The sequence below is a fragment of the Pezoporus occidentalis genome, unplaced genomic scaffold (assembly GCF_034315485.1).
Source record: "Pezoporus occidentalis ecotype Australia unplaced genomic scaffold, CSIRO_AGI_Poc_V1 ctg140, whole genome shotgun sequence".
NCBI classification, from domain to species: domain Eukaryota; kingdom Metazoa; phylum Chordata; class Aves; order Psittaciformes; family Psittacidae; genus Pezoporus; species Pezoporus occidentalis.
In genome coordinates, this window is record NW_026913210.1 from 810,812 (window position 1) to 831,401 (window position 20,590).

Below are 20,590 nucleotides of genomic sequence, written 5' to 3' on the forward strand. Positions count from 1 at the left end.
TACACCCATTTGTGCTTTCAGTCACAGAGTTACTGTTTTCTTAGTGGAATTGCTCCTCACATGGCAGAGGATAGATTTTTAAAAAGAATGCGTTCTGAATTACTGTAAGATTTGGGCCTTAATTTGTTACCTGTTTAAATGGGAATGGCCATAAACGTGAATGGTCTCCTTTGGTAGCCTTGAAGTATTCTCCTTCCAGATACAAACTTAGGCCAGCACCAAAAGATTAAAAATCATGACTTTGGCATCCCAAAGTTTAAGAACCACTGAAGCTTTGGTCACTTACACTGGAGTGTTTTCATTCTTTGCACCTCTGCAGGGGGACTTAAATTCTGTCAGTCCCACAGCTGTCTTTTTCAGTACACCTTAAGAGCCAATAATTAAGTAATGGCAAAACTTGATTAAAAATATTTTCAGCTGAAGTCAGGATTTTGTCCAAGAGATTCTGTTTGCAGAAAGATAGAATAATTTTCTAATGGTGGCGGAGCTCTCTTCCTGTCTTTCATATATATCAACTGAAAATGGAAATATTTTACATAGGAGGCATGTCATGATAAGATTTCGTCAGTGATTCATTTGGCTTTTTGCTTTTCTGAAGCTGCTATATGTCACTACAGTCATGGTGTGCTCCTTTCTCCTTGCCAGGAGCTCTGTCAGGGAGTTTAGTTTACTTCTCTTCCATATTTTCCAGTTTTTGTCTAAAAGGAAATTAAAATGTGAAATTGTGCAGTTTTATGTGAGACACTGGAAATGGCTCAGAAAAACAGCTCTGGGCTATTTAAAACAACATTGGTAAGACTTCTTGACAGAATCTGAATACAGGTTCTACGGCATAGTCCAGACTCAGTATTAGCACTGTGATAACAATTTTCCCTTTCACAAAGGTCAAAATTCACCAGAGACTTGCACCAGTTCCTTCTGCAGAAGAAAAATGTCCCCTGGTAAGAATTCTGACTGAAGTTCTCAGCTGATGGGAAATCCAAGCATGCTTACTGAGCTTTGTTGCACTTCAAGGATCTGACATCAGGGCTGCTCTAAACCTATATACTTCGACGGGCTTTCATAGAGTCAAAAGAAAAAGATTAATGTGATTTTTCAGTTCCACATGGAATTTAACATGGCTATTGAGGTCTGCCTAAATTCCTACCTGTTTAGGTCACTCATTTTGCTCCAAAATTTCTCAAGATTTTGTGTCTAGTTTTTGCCAGAAGGGCTTTTGCTGACCAGTTTTCAGTGAAATCTGATGAAAAACACGGATGCCTGATTGTCCAGGAATTATCCTTTTGTGATTAGTTCCCTGAAGTCCACATTTTCTAGTTCAGCTTTTGTTGATTCCCATGACTGCCAAGCACTTTGGCTGTTCCAAGCACTCATGTGACCAATGAGATTTTTTTCCTTCATGCTTTGTCTCCTATTCCAGATCAGATAATTGACTCCTCTCAAGATGGGCTGTCTCTCAGTGTGCTTCTGCTGAGCTCATGCAAAGCTGATCTTTTTGACAGTGGAATATTTGGCTGACCCTATGTCACAGCACTGCATCTTCACTGCACAGTGGCTTTGAGAAATTCCAGAATCTTCAGTGACTGGTTGGGAAAATAGGTGGAGAAAGAAATACTGGGTTCTCCCAGACCCAGACATTTTTATTACTACTTATGTTATTCCAGAGTGATGATGTGGTCTTTAGGAGCAGTAGGGGAATAACCCAGGTTCAAAAAAAACCCAAACATTAATGCTTACTAATTAAAAGGGATCAAAACTACTCACAAAACTGAGCACAAATAATCCCAAACAAGACAGTTTCTTTAAAAGCCACAGGACTCTAAGATAAGAGAATATCTCACAGACCTGGAAACTGACAGGATTACTTAACCTTCCCAGCTCCCTGGCTCACTTTAACAAAGATGAGAGATTTGAGTTCATATTTTATTTATACTTTTGCTTAGCTATTTTCCATTCATTGGCACTGAATATGGCATATTCCCACACAGACTTTTGAGGGTATGTCTTAAATGTCTTGAGCCCTTACATAATACTGCAGCACCTGTCTTGCTTCCAGAGGATATCTATCTTCAAGAGTCCCCTTTACCATATGCAAACACCCTTGCAGTGTGCATTAAAATATCGTAATAAAGAATTTTTAAGAGAAACATTTGTAAATCATTCCAGAATTCCAGAATAAAGAGAAAGGACTGAAGTCTTGACGACTCTCAGTTTATGACCTCTTTATGATCTGTGAAAAAGCTGTGTCCTCCAACATTTTTAGGAAGAGGTGCGATAGGTATTGGGGTTGGTATAGGTGCATTGGTTTTAATTTTATTGCAGGGGAAATCTGAGAAGTGGATGTCAGAATTCCTGCTGACATGGACTTTTAACCTCACGCATTTACGTGTTCTCTCAAAGGGTACTTCTCTTGGTGTAGGCTGGTGTGCCAGCTGGGAGCTAGATTTCCAGAGGATCCAGTGCATTGTCAAGACTTTCCTCCAATATTAGCAAGGCGCAAACGTTTGCTTAAATGTCCAACCTGGCAACAGCTTTTCCCTCATTCAGCTGTTTTTCAGTTTCTGTCCTCTGACAGAAAATTACAGAGGAAAGTCAAGCAGCCTGGTCTGGATCTGGGGCATTTCTGAGGTTTCTATCCCATGTGGAATCTGATGTTCAAGGAGACATGAATGGATACAGTGTTTATTGCCATGTAGACAAGAGCTGCTGCACTTGGATTTGCCATGGGCAAGAAGCTTCCAGGAGGTACACCAATGTTGGGAAGGCCTAACCTGCATCTCTCTTTTCTGATTGTCCAAGTGGCTGGCATTCTTCCTAAATCAGATTTTGGGTTTTATTTTCTGTGTGTGTTGCTAATGGTTATAGCAGGAATAGAAAAAAATGTTCTTTATTTCAGCCCAGGTTCCTTCTCAAATAATATTTATGCCGTCACATTTTATTTTTTTCATTTTTGTATGTTTTCAGTGTCTACTCACTGGTCCCTCCAAAGGCCAATTTATAATGAATTTTAAAGGAAAGGAAGTTTCTGTAAATTTGCTGTGAACCAAAGCTGCACAAAGAGAAGAATCCAAATGAAATTTTCACCTTTCCCCATCTGAAGGAGCAACAGACTATGAATCTCATTTGGAAACAGTCACATGGCCAGTCAGCACATACACATCAGTCCACTGATCAGCATACACATAGCTCCTGCCTGGCTTCTGTGCATGCTGCTTTGTACTCCTTAGGGATCAGAAGGGAACAGGAGGAATGCTTAAAGTTTAGAGATAAAAGATGCTTGGTGTTTGACCCCATATGTGCAATGGAAGGTGCTTTGGAGGTACACCTTATAAAAGACGGATCTTCGTGTTGTACTCTGGTTACTTCTGCTGCTTAGCAGGCAGCATCATGGGAATAGGCATCCTCACTAATGTACTTGGCTATTCAGTGTGTAGTGACTGCCTGACTTACCAGACTTTATAGCTGGGGCAACGGGGGATGTCTGACAGAGGTATTGTGCTTCATTCAATCTCTTCAAAACAAAAGAAAGGACTGTATCACAGAGGAAGCTACTGAACTAAAGGAATTCTATGCTCAGTATGTGGAAATTCTCTAATCAACGTAAGCTACAAGGCCTCTTTCCACCCATCATTCAAAATCTGACTAACACACACAAAGAAAGCTTTAATATAATTAAATGAACCAAAGCATAAGCATATCACTGTGCACATTTGCACACAGTATCACTGAAGTTCCATCCTTACTCCTCTTTCATATCTCCTGCACACTAGAAGCCACTGGTCAGTGCCTATCAGGTCAGAGAGCAAATGCTGTTGGCGCATGAGACTCCAGAGCAGATCAGCCAAAGCCCAGGGTTTACAAGTGGGTGAGCCGCAGGCTTTGCTGTAGGAAGTGCAAGAGATGAACCAGCTGTGGTAGGGAGTGCAGGAGATGAACCAGATGTGTGATTGTACTAACTCAGGTGTGAGACGTGACAAGCTGGACTGTGCTAACACTTAAGCAAAGGGTGATGACCTGGAAATGCACCCGTGATAGCTGAATATCTGCCAATGTGGCAGTGAAAACTGGATTCCTAATATTCTACTGGTGTATGCTGGTTTATTGTAGTGATATCCAGGAGTCAAACAAAACAGGGCATCCCAACTGCAGTGCTAACAGAGGTTAATAGAAACTTTCTGTGCCCATGAGCCTGTAATTGGCACAGACAAGGCATGTGAAAGGTCAGAGCAAAGAGCAATACCATGTTTTGTTCTTCAGAGCCCCAGGAAGAGCTGTGTTTCTCCACTTCCCTATGGCTTTCACTCCACAGAAATATAATTAAAGAAAATAATGGAGAAGCACTGCTGTTGGTACTGCTTCTGTGCAGCTGTATGAAATTATACTGGGTCTCTAAAAAATATAGGGTTTGGCAGGCTGGTGTTGCCAGTTGGATTTCCATGTCAAGCATTTATATAGAAGATATGCCAGATTTCACACAGGTGGAAGTGCATGGCTCTGCACATGTGTGCATGTACAGGAGATAGCCTCTGCCTCCCTGCCTAGAGTATGCAGTGCCTTGAATAGTTAAAATGTCTGCTTTATTTCTACTGTCAGTGGAGTTATACCTAACGAGGAATAGCAACTTAGCTTGAAAGACCTGGAAGTGACAGTGTCCAAATGCTGTGAATCAGAACAGAGCATTTTAGGGTAAAATGTTAACGTTCACAAGCAGCTGAGTTCACATGCAGCACAGGCACGAGAAAAGCACTAGTCCCAACAAACTCTGCAGGCTAAACTAGTCCTTCATCACTTAGATCCTTCAATGCAGCTTTATACTTCTCCTGTTAGAGCTTGTCTTTCATTTTCCTGCTCAAGCAAAGCATCTCCCACTCTCAGAAATCTCCCCCCCTCCCCCCTGTCTGTGAGATTTACCAAGTTCCCTCATTACCTTAACTTGGCTAATGAAGAAGCTATTCAAGGCTGACTAAAGAACTGCCAGTAAGATGTGTGATTTGAATGACACTTTCACTCTCCCTTTACAGTTTTCTTGCTCTGGCATAGTTTTTATTAGCAGTAGGTATCCCATGCCCAGGGAAGTGCTGTGTGTGAAAATCCAGGTAAGAGTGAGCTGTAGCTGACTTGATTACTTCCTTAACAGTTGCCTGCTTGCAAAAGCAGTAAGTACAGAGAAGACATAATATGCAATGCTGCTGAGATCCATGCCATCTTCACAACTTGGACAGGACACAATAAGCAAGGACACAAAAAGCAAATGTATGGCTAGATGGGAGCAAGAAAACTGTGAGAAGCAGCTCATCCCTTCACAGTGCTTCTAGACCAGCAATGGAAAGTGGAGCAGGCACCCCTAGGTGCAAACTCAGTTGCCTAGTGGTAGTTAGCGAGCAATTAGCAGGACCTGTCATTAGGATTGACAGCAGCACTGGGGCGTATACCTTCAGCCGGAGTTACAGGACACACAGGCAACTCTCTAAATGGGTCCTAACAGGGTTTTTTCCACAGTCAACACTGTGAAACTTTTACAGTGGTAAGGTGCTCCAGTGGTAAGGTGCACCCATGTGCTAGAAACCTTTATAGTGGGTAGATTTTGTGCATCCCTGAAAGCTTCTTGTCCTCTTTTGCCTAAGCTACCCCATCTGAAGAAAAGAAGCCAGAGACTTTTTTCCTAGTCAGTGTGTTCCTGGGAAGCAAAAGCACATGTAAATGGACTAAATCAGCCTCTTCTTCTACACATGTAGGGAAAAGATGGTGAAAGCCTACCTGTACGTGCTTGACAATTGAGCCTGGCATGTCGATGCCTTCATTGGCCAGTTCATGTTAGATTCAATGAGGTACCTTCCCTAGCAGCAATGATTCACGAACATTTTGCTCTGTTCCCTGCTGGCTTTCTTATTGCTGAGGCAGTACTTCATTTGGTCACTCTGGACCCTGTCTGGATGCCTCATCAGCTGCTTGTTATGGCCTGGTCTGAACTCTGCCTTCCCTTTCAATCTGCCCCATAGGCAGCACCCCTTCCAGCAGGGCCCTATAAGCAGGGCAGTTACGACACAATCCCTCCTGCCACCTGCCCACAGAACGACTGATATTGCCTCCTAACTCTGCCTGTTTCCCCAGACCCTTCCTCACATACCAAAGCAGACCTTTACCTCAAGTTGGCCTGCCATTACTCTTTCTCTCTGGATGAGGAACAGACTCGTTACCCTGATCTCTGAAGACCTTACAGTTCAACCCAGGTATGCATTTGCAGGTATGTTAACTTCTCACAACCAATTCCCTGTCCTGACAGTATTTTTGGAAGAATTTTGGAAATGCCAAAATACTTTAATTTGGGGTGGGTTTGCTTTCAAATTGCATCTGACTATGTTATCATATATCATCTTTCTAAAAGCACTGGAATTTTAACAGGAGTGCATATGCCATGACTACAGCTACCACAGGCATCCTGTGATTCTATTAGCCACAGTACACCATGGGCAACAGGAGGAAGAATGAGGTTCATTGGATAATGTGAGAAAACTGCAAGGTTATGGATCTGGACTGTTAACATCATTTTAATGAGCACTGCAACTTGGAAGAAGCTCACACAAAGCAAAATATTTTTGTGGGTTTTAGATTTTTGCTTGGAAAATGTTGGCAAAATGGAAATTTACAAGAAAAATCACTGTGCTGAAATCCACATTCTCATTTTAAAATCATTTGCGAGAGAATGTAAAATTCGGCTTGGAGATGCCTCATACCCATGCATTGTGGTATCCACTTACAAGCATGTTTGGTTAGAGGCTTTTGAGAGTGCAAGATGACTCCCAGCCCTTCAGACACTCTTGCAGTTTGATCTTTTTGTTTCTCATCTCTTTGCTCCAGGCTCCCAGACTCCAGTGAGCTCTGGAGTAAGGCTTCTGTTAGTAATCCTCCAAGACTGCCTTTTCATCCCTCAAAATTTGCCACGGTGACTTTGTCCACTTCAGATACCTTCTCTATGCAGGCAACTCACTCCTAAGTCTTTCTTCCTGACAGACCTCTTTCCTTCTTCCCATATTTTAACAACTCATATACAGATAAATCTTTCTTACCCTGAGCTGCAGCATTGCTTCTGTTCTGCAGTATGAAGAGCATTCTTTTTCTGTTTATAGCTTTTCACTTCTGTCCACATTTACACAGTGTAACTGCCTGGAAACCAGCAGCATTTCTGTTTTGATCAAATCATTCATCCAGCCACCCAGACTTGTTCATGCTGGATTAAGTACACATAAAGGATATCCCCTGTGTCAGCTGCCACAGGAGTAACCTGTGGTGCCTCCCACCCCTCTGCAGTTAAACAGGGTCAGTTTTTCAGACCCTTTGCCTCGTCATCCTGTTGCAAGGATGTGTATACTGACCAGTTGAGGAGTGAACACATTAATCTCTTCAGGATCATGATCTCTGGCGTTTTTAACTTCTGTGACAAATACTGACACTCTATCCCACTGAATTTGGCATACTGCGTACTTTTGTAGCAGTGCGTGGTGTCTTTCCTTTATTCTACTGCTCCATTTGCACACTCGCAGGATACAGGCACAGGAGTCACTGCTAACACAAGAAATGACTGAAAAATTTATGTTGTGAAATGACTTGTCTGTCAGGAAAGAACTTTGCACGCTTAGTTGTTCATGTCATATGGCAACAAAAAATCCACTTGCCTTAGATTTATTCATACAGAATACTGTCAAGCAAGTCTGTCACATGGTGCTGTGTTTATTTCAAAGTTTAGATGGTTTCTGGTGGAGGTGTTGAAACCATACAGCATCCATTTCTCCTGCTGCAGAATTGGTCCTCAGCCAAGACACTGAAGTTGTTTTGCCTCTTCATATTCTGACAAATTCACTCAGGTGAGCACTAAGCAATAGCCAAAGCAGCTGCTTTTGGATGACGGTTCTTTAACCACGGGGTGAAGGGCTGAGTGAATTCCTCCCCCTCTCCACGCTGGCTACCCTGTGTTTTGCTTTCCCTCTTTCTCCTGCACTCTTATAATTCTCCCAGAGGCAAGGGTGCGGGTGACTGGATATGTTAAAAGTCACCTGATAGGATGCTGCCCAACTCCCTTCTCTCTGCATAGCATAAGCTCTCCTCCCCTGGTGATAGCGGGAGCAATTCTGCAAGGCTCTGCTCAGCAGACTGCAGTTTCGTATAAATGCAAAACTGAAACCCATCTTTGCATGGACTCCTTACTGTGCAGGGGGCTTGTGTGTCTTCTTGCCTTCTGTTTCTTTCCCCTAATCTCTCTTTTCAAAAGGAAGGTCTATTCTGCTGCTAGCAATGCATTCTGAGAGGTGGCTATGTTGCTGTTACCCTGCTTTCTGTGTGTTGGCATTCATGTTCACATCCTTGATTAAAGGTAGGATCTCTTTGATACTAGTCTCTAACATATTTGCTAGTCACTGTCTCTACTTCTTTTTTCCTGTAATGAATTCAACGTAAAGCTTTTACCAGCTATTTCTAACTTGAAGTCTGTAACAATATTTTAAAAGAACTAAAGCAACACTGGTTTTCACACATAAACCACTGAATTTTGGTTTGATAACTAATTGAGGAACTGTTTCTAGCAAAGAATGAAAATGAAATAGGAATGATAGTAGTTTCATTTGATGCTTGAATTTGCAATTGCTTAAAGACTGCAGGCTAAAGATGTGCATGTTTGGTTCTCGCACCTTCAGAGTTCAGAACGTGATATATTTATTCCACCGTTGTTTGTGGTCTGTGGTTAAACGAGCTGAAGTGATATCCATGCACAAGTCTCAGAGAGGTTCCGCAGGATTTTTGCTTTTAATACATTACATCGTTTTTTTTATTTTTTTTTTAAAGTAACACTTCTGCTTATGACTGAGACAACTATGAATCACGGTGCCTGTGTTAGCAAGGCAGAAGGCATTGTCTTAAAGCAGCACCAGTGGGACAAGAATCTGTAACTGAAGTATAAAAATGAAAGTCTGAAATAACTTGCCTGTCCCTGTTATTTTGTTTTTAAGGCACATGTCTGTTAAAAAGCCAGGAGGAATATTTCAAATGAAAAATGATTTTAGACTTACTGGCTTTAGTCATGAGACTTTGACAAGAAATTCATGTTCCCATGGTAGGGTAATTCTAATCACAGTGCAATAGATGATGATGGGGAAACTTAAAAAGGAAATCGAAATTTCCTTGTTGAATAACACACTATGTGATACACAGACACCCAGACTTTACAGATGTTCATGTATCTTCTCTAAATGATGCTAAAAGGTGAAACAAAAAAATCAAGTTACGGAAATTTTACTTGACTTTTCTTTCCATATATGTAAGTCACCGATAACCAACATTTCAGCTTTTGTGATAATCCCCACAATCTGAGCATGCTTTGAGCATACCTTAGAGGCAGAAAAACCTGGGGAAGGACAGCCTAAGCATGAAAACACTGCAGTACGCTGAGACTAAGCACCTCCCTGTAGGACATCTGTGCAACCACAGGCCTTTGTGTTCACTGAAGAAAATGTAAATGTCCCATGCTGTGCTAGAGTCCACACTGCCTGACACAAACCCCTTCTATGTTTCAAATTTGCAGTCATAAAGGCTTATCATGACTTCTTTACTGATATGTTCTAGCACAATCTGGGCACACAAAAACTTATGACCATTTATCTGAAATACAAATTTTTCCTCAGTTGTATCAGTAATATCGTTGGCATCATCATATAGCTTTGATAACATAGCTGTGCTCAATATGAAGAGCAAGCAGTGAGGCAGCTTAGTGCCTTTCTTATACCTTATTCCTGCTAAGTCACCCAGTCTGTCCTGCATCGACTGGGGGTTACAGCTATGATCTGCTTGTTTCCAAAGAATAGGTCTCTATTACAAAGATGCATGCTATTCTAGAGAAATATTAATGATTCCACTTTTTCTCATAGAACTTAATAAATGAACCTTTTTTAGAGCAAAAGTTTTGCTATTTGAAGAGCTGAAATAACGAATATGGGGATAAAATGTAGTCGTATTTTTTTAAGACTAGGAGGCATCATTATAACAACCTAAGCAGGGTCTCCGACATAGATTTAGACCCAGTAGTTGCAGCCTGAAGTTTTTAATTTCTGAGTAAGTAGCTATGCTTTTCATAAACTCTCAGTTTTACCCTAAAAACCTTCCAAGGATGAAATCCAACACATTTTTACTTTTTCTGCTTCATACCACTTTATTCTACCTTGGTCTGATAGCAGTGGCGTTGGGCCAAAGAGAGGCCCATAGGCTAGATCTAGCATAGGAGACACTTTGAGAAGAGGAGGAGCAGTGGGCAGTATCCTGTGGAAGAATGCTTTCAACTGGCAGCCCTCTTCTGTCCATACTCCTGTGTCTCGATACATGGTCACAAGCACAGCATCCAGAAATATAGTATGAACCAGTATGTTACCTACCACCTTCTTTCCCTCTTCCTTACCTCTGACATAGCTGTTCTTTATTTCTATCTTACACAGATACCACAGCCTGTGAATCAGAGGAACGGTTGTTTCACAAACTCTTCTCCCAGTACAACCAGTTCATCAGGCCAGTGGAAAATGTGTCTGATCCTGTCACTGTGTATTTTGAAGTGGCCATTACGCAGCTCACAAATGTGGTAAGGCTGCTTGCAGAATATTGCTTTGTTTTGGGGGTGGTTGCAAACACACAGTTACTAAAGCAGCAGATGTAATCATAATGGTTGCACCTATAGCTCTTGTAGCTGACATTGTCCTGTGCACACTTGTATACATGCTGAGACCTTTGCTGTTCTTTCTGTCAGCTGAGCTATTCCAGTTGCTCAAATGAGCAGTTCAAACTACACAAACTGGTTTGCTTACTCTGTAGCATCAAATCCCTCCACCCTGGGCAGCAGCCTCTGGCACTCGAAGCAGCAGTACTCAAAGTTCAAGTCCACTCTCCACAGGGCTAGCCCATGCCACAGACACTTGGTTGTGTCTGCATTGTGTAGCATGTGGGCTAGTTCTTTAGTGGAGTCCATGTTGTTTCTCAGTGGTCCTGAGAGACAGAATCTTCTTCTTTTGCAAGTTTTTTCAGTCTGTTTCAAAATAGAATGATTTGCGCTGGAAAGGACCTTAAAGCTCATCTAGCTCCATCCCCCCTAGAACAGGCAGGGACACCTTCTGCTAGACCAAGTTGTCCAAACCCCGTCCAACCTGGCCTTGAACACTGTCAGGGATGAGACACCCACAGCCTCTCTGGGGAACCCACTGGGCAGCCTGCAGAGTGCTGTTTCAAACTGCAAGGATGACAGTTGTGTGCTCTGGGGTGCACTGTATACGTGGATGAGTGTGTCTGAGGTGGCAGACCTGCTGGGCAGGGCAGAGGGACTGTAGAAGAAGCAAAACCTGACCTTAACCCTTGCTAAAGTCCGCTCTGTGAAGCAAATTATCCACAGAACAGATGCTGCATTTTTATTAGAAGTTACCTAGTTGGGTCCATAATGAAGTGACAGGCAAACTGTGAGCAGCAACATTCAACACCAGCCAGGGAGCTAAGGATAAATGAAGGCATTGTAAATCAAGGTAAAAGTAAGTCAGAAAAAATCTGGTATCAGTTAATATGTGAAGTTCTAGTTTCCTTTTTTATCAAACAAGTTGGCCACCTCTGGATACTGTAACTGATTCATGGAGTGAAGAGGTACATTCCTGTGTTTCTTTCTAGGATGAAGTCAATCAGATTATGGAAACAAATTTGTGGCTAAGACACGTAAGTGACCCTGCGTTCCATTTCCCATACATTTTGCATTGATGTGATCACCCGTGTTACCTTACCTTGAAAGCTACATATACAGAATAAGTGCTTGTTTTCATAACAAGGATTTTAAAGCTATTAATAAGGAGAAGCACTATTAACCAAAGCTATATTTGAAAAAGAAAAAATTTATTTGTTCTTATTTCAAAGAATTTACATCTCCCATCTTTCCTCTGTGGTATCTTCTCCCCCAATTTCATGATCATTGGTTTATCTGGTAGATCTAGGTGGATGTACATATTAAAGAGTGATTAAATATGCAGCTGTGCAGCACTAGGTCATCTTCATATTGAAGTTTTCAACCAAAACATTTACTGGCAAAAGGAATATGCATCCATTTTTCCTGAGAGATTTAGCATTTACACATAGACAGAGATCCTTAGAGGACCATGAATGCTGAGCAAACCAAGCCAACTTCCACAAAAAACCTGTTTCCTTCAGGCACTGACTGTGGTCCATGCAAAGCTTTCTGTACAAGATACTGTACTTATGATCAGGACCTTCAGGGTAGTCTGCTAAAGCATGGAGCATGGCCCCGTGGTAGGCCACTGGACAGCAAGACAGGAGAGCTGCTGGGCATCCTTCACTGCCCCTGACTTGGTAATTCACTACCCTTGTGGAATCAATAATGTCTCCTGACAGCAACTGCCTGTTGGTGTGCATACATACCTCCTTCCTCATTAGAATGCTCATCTCCTTTCATGCTGGCCTCCTCTATGCTGCAGGGTGCACTCTCAAGACAGCAACAGCAAGGCCTGTATGTATTTCCTCTCTGCAGTGTGGAGGTAACCTTGCAGAGGTAAGTGTCTATACTGATGTAGCAGGACAGAGAAGAGATCTCAGCATGGCAGCATTCCTCTCACAGACAAGGGAATGCCAAATCAATGGAGCAATATTCACAAAAGTCCAGCGTTTCTGCCAGCCTTGTTGTCTTTCAGACCATTGTCCCCCTCTACATGTGCTGCGCTTTCAGGCTTTATCATAGCCTGTCATTTTACAAGAATATCTGAGAAACAGATATTTGCTGATAATACAAGAGGTTTAAATTCTTTTCTGTTCTTCTTTCAGATCTGGAATGACTATAAGTTGCGGTGGGATCCCAGAGAATATGATGGTATTGAATTTGTTCGGGTACCAGCAGATAAGATTTGGAAACCAGATATTGTCTTGTATAATAAGTATGATGGACACTTTTCCATTTTACCCTTTCTCTCATATGTATCCTCTTGCAGTGTCCATGAAAGACATTCTGTTTTCATGGTAATTTTCTTTTATTTGCCTCATTTGCTTTTCTAGTGCTGTGGGAGATTTTCAAGTTGAAGGCAAGACCAAAGCCCTCCTTCGCTATGATGGAATGATCACCTGGACACCACCAGCTATTTTTAAAAGCTCCTGTCCTATGGATATTACCTTTTTCCCATTTGACCATCAGAACTGTTCACTGAAATTTGGATCATGGACCTATGACAAAGCCAAAATTGATCTTCTGATCATCGGATCCAAAGTAGATATGAATGACTTTTGGGAAAATAGTGAATGGGAAATCATTGATGCTTCTGGCTACAAACATGACATCAAATATAACTGCTGTGAAGAGATCTATACAGACATAACATACTCCTTTTATATTCGAAGGTTGCCCATGTTTTATACCATAAATCTGATCATTCCCTGCCTCTTCATCTCATTCTTGACTGTGTTAGTTTTTTATCTGCCATCTGACTGTGGCGAGAAAGTGACTCTCTGCATCTCTGTGCTCCTTTCTCTGACTGTATTTTTACTGGTGATCACAGAAACAATCCCATCCACCTCTTTAGTAATTCCCCTTGTAGGAGAGTATTTACTATTTACTATGATATTTGTGACTCTGTCAATTGTCATCACGGTGTTTGTCCTGAACATACATTACAGGACTCCAACCACACACACAATGCCTAGATGGGTAAAAACAGTCTTTCTTAACCTGCTCCCCAAAGTCCTGTTGATGCAGAGACCACTAGAACAGCAGAAAAAAAACTTGTCCAGAAAAAACAAGAAAGGATTAGCCCATACACCAGGCAAGTTAAAGCACAGCAAGCGCAAAGATGCCAAATTACACAAGGAGCAGCGGTGCAGTCACTGTGATAATGCAGCTGAACTCACTACCACCAAAAGAAGACAACTGAGCCATCCATCACTGAAATGGATGGCAGAGCACATGGAATACTCGCCAGAAGTGAAGGACGTCATTAGCAATGTTCAGTTCATCGCGAAGAACATGAGATCCCAAAATGAAACCAAAGAGGTAAGGGAGGGAACCACTTAGCTGGGCATGGGGCCACACTTACAGCAGTGAAAATATGAGCTAGGAGGGCAGCCCAGAGGAACTGGAATTGTCGGGTATTGAGAAGAAAATGCTTTGACCTGTGAATGGGTCAAAGTTTCCTACAGAAAGGGAGAAAATAAATCTTCCCCTTGGGAGGGGAAAAAAAACAGTGATCTCACCTGATCTTCCTCTATCCCTGGGGGATAATTCAGGCGAGACAGTTTTAGATGAGACATAAGGCTCACCCTTCAAAGTAAAAGCAGAAGAACATCAGCCTTTTGTGCCATGAGGAATGCACTCTGATCAGCAGTGATACAGGCAGAGCTGATCTTGCCACAGGGCAGGAGATAGACTAGACAGGATGTTTCAAGCTCTCTTCCAGCCCTGCTTCTGTAGATCTTCAGAAGCAACACTCTTCCACTGCTCACGAACTGCTCAGTCCTGGTAAGAAGGGACATCTCAATACAAGGCATGCTTTTTGCTAAGCAGGGTGCTTTTCTGTGTCGGTAATGGAACAAGCAAACTTTGTGAACTGCTTTTAAAAGAACGGGGCTTGTCTAGCAGTGCAGTGGTTGATCTGGAGAACTATTCTCAAACAGTGATAAGTGTCATAAAGGTATTCCTTTCAGAGTGCTATTGTCTGTACTTTGTTTCAGTCTGGTGTGTTCTGATATTTTTAGTGTTCAACTAATTGTGGCTTCAGCAATATAGTATTTTCTGCCATGACAAACATATGCTGAAATGACACTGAGAAGACAGATTAAAAAAGGGGGTTTAAAAATGAAACTTGAAGTTTGAACTAATAGATTTGCTTGTGTGAGGTTACAAATCTTTCATCCTAACTGGGATTACTTTCATAGAAGATGATGCATATTGGAATGTAGAGAATTCCAGGGCCACATCCTCAGTGTAAACACAAGCAACAAAAAGAACCTCCAAAAAAGAGTATCTGACGTCCCCCACACCCAGGCCATAAAAGGAATAGGAATTATTTGAAACTTCAGTACGTTTTTAAAAAGTGTTTAGAATCTCATGAAACATTTATCGTTGATCTGTCATAAAATGTTTGCTTTTGGTTTTGAAGTTTTTTAGATGCTTTATGATGACAAAAACCATTTCAGAATTAAACACTACTGTATTTGTATTGAAAAATGCAAATACTTTGTGAGGGAAATGTTGAAAGGTATTCTTTCTATCAGAATATTTAGTTGAAATCAGTAGGAATGCATACAACTTCTGTGCAACAAAAAAAAATACTTTTTTTTTTGTTGTATGTGTCCTGAAGAGAAAGTTTTTTTGTGTAAAAAAAAGTCCATAACTTTCTGAATAAAATCTACTGTTAAGGCGCGGTGACTGAATTCATAGGATAAGTCAGCCCAAGGCAAAAGACAGTAATCTGTCAGCACAGAGGAGGATGGGGTTTGAGCTAAGCCTTGCTAATACCTATGCCCTTAGTGTTTTGCTCTCACTATCACACCAGCTGCATAAAACACATCCATGTACCATATTCAGCTGATTTCTCCCGTGCACTCCAAAGAAGAAACTTTGCATGAAGCAGTCCGAATAACATGCCGCCTTGATTACACAGCTCATGATATGTCTTCCATTGACACTTCTGCTGATTTGCATTTTGCAAATCTCTCCTGCCACATGAAATTGTATTCCTAAGTCTCATGTGTGCATCAGCAGTTCTGTATCTTACCTTTCAAAACGTACTGGTGACAGGAAGTGGGATTTTTCATTCAAAATCCTCTCTGGGGAAAAAAAGGAGTGTGTTCTCAGGAAGGCACCAAGGAAATGATTCTGCAGGCTTCTTCTGCTTTGGCCAGACATACAAATCCATATGGGCAGCATCACACACTAGACATACATATGGGCAGTATCACACACTAGACTTGTACAAATAAAAGCCCTTCAAAAATTGTGGTAACGTTTACAGCAGCTGGAGTTCTTGCTGCATTTTCTTTCACAAGAAGTACAGCAGCAGCCTCTTGGAGAAAAGCATCAGGAAACTGGGAAAACAAGCACAGTATCCCCCAACAGAGAGCTCTTAACGAGTCACTAGTTTTGTATGCGTGAATGTTCTGATGCAGTGGTCTTTGCATGTAAGTACAATTTAAGGGATAGCAGCTCCATTGAATGTGGTTCTAAGGTGTATCTCAGACATACAAAATCCACTCTGGCCTGCTTAGCACACTACACTGTTGTTTGCTCAGTCAGGACCCTTGCTTTGCTATAGTCCATGTCACCAGCTCTTCAGTTTGCTGAAGTCAGTGAGTCTTGGTTGCAGTGACAGTGTGCCAAATCAGGCCAGAACAGCAAACTCTTGTGTGTGCTGTCAGGATAGATCTTTGACAAGGTCTAGTAATGAGCAGCTATGGTGCCTGCTGTTAAACTACCCCACTCAGCACTCACCAAATGATCAGGTCCTATGTTAATGTCAGCATCACAGCCATAGCTTGTCAACAGGCTTGAATATTTAGAAAAATTCAGCACACTAGGACTGTGCTGGATGTTCTCAGCCAGAAGGGGTAAATGCTATTAGAAAATCAGCCCCCACTAAAGATATTTAAAACTGCAGCAACTATAAGCACAACAAGCAACATTCTTGATTGTATACATGTTCTTCCTCACATTCAAAAGCAAAAGGGACATTTCTATTCCATAATGTCATAGAATCATAGAATAGTCTGGGTTGGAAAGGACCTTAAGATCATCCAGTTCCAACCCCCCCCTGACATGGCCAGGGATGCCTCACACTAAACAGTGTCTCCTAAGACTCTGTCCAACCTGGCCTTGAACACCACCAGGGGTGGAGCATTTACCACTTCTATGGGCAAAACTTGCAACTAACTACATGTTACATTACATGCAGTTTATCCTTTTCATTTTTTTTTTTCTCTTGCAGGTGGAAGATGATTGGAAATACGTAGCTATGGTAATAGACAGAGTGTTCCTCTGGGTTTTTATAATCCTCTGTGTGTTTGGGACTGCAGGGCTCTTCATTCAGCCACTAATAGCAGATATGTAACTCGATTCACTGCTTTTTATCCACTTCTGTTCTTGGTTCATTTTCGGTTCAGAACTGTTCCCTGTATATCTGTTCTCTTACATAACCCCTTTCCTCATCACCCCCTCAGCATCCAGCCACAGAGGAAAGGAAAAGGAGAGGGAAGGGTCCACTGGGAAAGCAAACAACCTAAAACAATAAGAAGAGGACTGAAAATGGGAGATGGGCATGGGGTCTCTCCCTCAATGAGATCAGCAATAACAATCACACTGATGATCAGAGGAGCAGAATGAATTTATTGAGCTTTTCAGTTGGTTTCAGAATAGGGGGCTACTAGGTCAGCCCTGGCACTTCTGAGTGCATTGCCCAAAGACGATTCTACCCGGCTTAATTTTCCTCTCCTGATTATAACTCTCCCTCAGCTTTGAGTTAATTTACATTTTCTCTCTATTTCTCTCCCTGTACAACAGCTAGTTTTTTGGCATGGTGCTTAGATGAGCTACCACACTCCTGACCATGCCAATGCTCTTTCTCCTGTCCTTGTTTGAAGGTAGCAAATAAAAGCACAAAAAAACCTAATCCCCCAACACTGTAACATTTTCAATACAATCTAAAATAAGGGCTCCCCATCTTCCACTATATATGTGCACAAATGAGAGTCCCAGATCAACAAAGCATGAGTTTATATTTATGTTTGCAGTCAGACAGCTTTTATGCAGTTAATCACAGCTGAAGGCAAACTGACATAGTATTAGAATGTGGTTACTCTATAAGGCAACCACATTTGAAAACTACATGTTTCTGTGACATTTGAAATCCTGCGACTTTGTATGTCACCAAAGTGCCCCTTTACTTTGTGATACCAAGTACCAAGAGTTTCATGAGCTTCAGTAAGTTTTCCAAGCCACATTTCTCTCATCAGGTTAGCAGTGATCCCAGTCTATAGGTTCTGCTCTGAAAATCTTTGCATGCTCTAGCTCAGGTATAAGGCCAGCAGGGAAGGTTTTGTCTCTAGGTCGCTACTTATCACAGACAGTATTGGCTTTAGAGCACTGGATTGAGTTGACCAACTTGGATTACACACACCCAGCAGGAGAAGGCTGGTTATCCTGAGCACTATGCAAAGCTGCACATGCTGGGCTGAACAGCTCTGCAGCAATTTTCCATTTGCTGGCTCCTCATGAGTCAGTGCTGTGTGTGCAAACCTGTGACTGCAGGGACTTTTCCTTTGGGGCTGAGGTTGCTGCCATATAACCAGGTTAGGTTCCCAGTCCTACTGCGTTTAATCCTCAAATACTGTAGATGCACGTTTTATGTGTTTCTATTCTATATGGACAGTTTACCCTCAGATCCCATGTCCATTTAAGATGTTATTAAGTTTGTGCTGAAGGATTCTTCTCTAAAAGACACCATTTCAATTAAAGCCAATGGCTGCAAGAGTAAAAAGCATTGCTTGCTTATAGGAGGCTCTAAATTTAACTGTTTGGTGTCTGTGCAGTGTTTTTGGTGTCTGTGCAATGTTTTCAGTGTCTGCCATGTGTCAGTCTCTGCTTTGAACGTCACCAGTCGTTGGAAAGCATAACTCTGTGTTCCTGAAGTCCCTGGCTGGCCTTTTACTCTTTTTTGATGCTCCATAATAAAGAAAATAAAACTGACTAAGTGTACATGTTAGAGATAAAGATGGAATGAAAATAATATAACTGTCTTAATCCAGTAGTTGAAATATGTAAAGTCATGATTTTCTAGAAGAAAACTGTATTTTCTGTAAACCCCCTTAATGGTGCATAAATGGTGCGACTGATAGCCAGATATATGAACAAGCATGGTTTGCTTCATCAGCCTGTCAATTAAATATCAATCCTGGGATATACTTTCTTGAAGAATTTGTATTTTTAAAAAAACTCCCCTTTTTATGATGTGTTTAGAGATGCTACTAAATGATATTTGTTATGTGGCTCTTTAATCAGAAAGGAGGGGACTGAAAAGAAAAGGGAAGAGCTGCATTCTAAGCCTGAGAGCTGCATTCTAAGCCTGAAAGCTTCATTTTACAGGAAATTCACTGTTGCAGTCTATGACCATCTGAGCAATGAAAGTTCTGTGGCTGAAGGTGTACCGTGTTGGTGTCTTAGGCGTGACAGCTACTACCCCACAGCCACTAAGATGACTTTTGCAAAATCCCTGTTTTTTTATCAAAGCATTCACAATTGCACAGCTCCTTGCCTCCAGTTAGGGGGCCTCAGTGTCTCAGCACCAGCTCCCTGTCTTTGCCATTTACAGTACTACGCATCACCTGGCTTGCCTCTGGACCTCACAGGGTTTAGCTCATCAGCCTAAGAAAGTAAGATTTACAAAGTCACGTTCTGTCTCTCTGAGTGCACTGTTTCCTCTTCCTTCAACCCACCCAGTAACTTTTTGATCCTTCTTTTGCCATTTTCAGCTGTGTTTGGCCCATTCCAGGCTGGGATCCTTGCATACCCCTGCCAGCTTTGTGAAAGCAGTTGGTTGATTAGAGAGTGGGGGTGAGTGGCACAATAAGCATCTCACCTTGAGGAAAGCTGTGGTGGAGGCCCATCTCTGAGCAGACATAGAACCCACACAAAAGTGACATCTTTGCTTGTCCCAGCTCTTTCTGGGGGATCTTCTAACTGAAATACTAAGAAAAGTTTCAACGAGAGCTGGTGCCATCCCAAGGAAGACCATTTTTACACTTTCCCCTCACTAAAAGGCCCAAAGGAGTTTGTCATATTTGTCTCACTGTGAATGATGATACACATGGTCCTGCAGAGCAGTGTTAAGGTCAATGCAAACCAGTGCACAGAAATCAAAGCAGCACGTGTTGAGGCAGTAGTAAGGCAGAGGGTTGCTTGGAGGGTTTAAGATCTGCAATTTGCAATGTTGTCATCCACAGGCAGATAGAGCACGTGGAGCAGAGGAAAGGAGCAGAGGACTATCTGCCCCAGTGTCCTCCCTGGTTGTGGTTTTTAGTTGCAGGCCAGGCTGTGGGACGTGCTGAATATATTTGCAGACCAGTGGCACAGAGGCTCAGGGAAGCTCAGAAATAGTCAGCACAAGGAAATAATGAGTAGCAAGACTGCAGGAAAGCCAGAGCCCAAAGGCCATACCTGGGCAGAGTTCATAATATCTCCTACTCCAAGGACGTCAGCACTGCTGACCTTTAGCAGCAGAAGCAGAAAAAGCAGCCTGACATCTGACACAACCATGAGACACAGCCATGTGTTGCCTGTGATATAAGGAAAACAAGTGCCTGGAAAACATAGGTTTAAAATACTTTTAACTTAACTTAGGTCTAAGATAGAGACCAATGTTTGTGTTGTAAGTCTGTGGTGTGATGACAGAATTTAGTAGTCTTACATGAGTGAATTATTTCTTACCATCCTTCTAATGAGTGAATTATTTCTTAGCTTCCTTCTAATTATCAGTTTGTTTGGAGACAGTGACTCCCAAACATCTGCTAACTTGGGATACTCCTTGTCTGCCCATCC

The 20,590-nt window shown here is 41.9% G+C and overlaps 1 protein-coding gene across 1 annotated transcript; it reads left to right on the forward strand.

Annotated features, from left to right (window-relative positions):
* The first annotated feature begins 8,122 nt into the window (after nucleotides 1-8,122).
* Nucleotides 8,123-18,594, forward strand: CHRNA6 (cholinergic receptor nicotinic alpha 6 subunit). Its single transcript, XM_062609762.1, has 6 exons — nucleotides 8,123-8,368; nucleotides 10,476-10,615; nucleotides 11,683-11,727; nucleotides 12,841-12,950; nucleotides 13,069-14,056; nucleotides 16,986-18,594. Exons 1-6 carry the CDS (start codon nucleotides 8,290-8,292, stop codon nucleotides 17,106-17,108), a joined length of 1,485 nt encoding a protein of 494 aa, XP_062465746.1. The 5' UTR covers nucleotides 8,123-8,289; the 3' UTR covers nucleotides 17,109-18,594.
* Nucleotides 18,595-20,590: the final 1,996 nt, after the last annotated feature.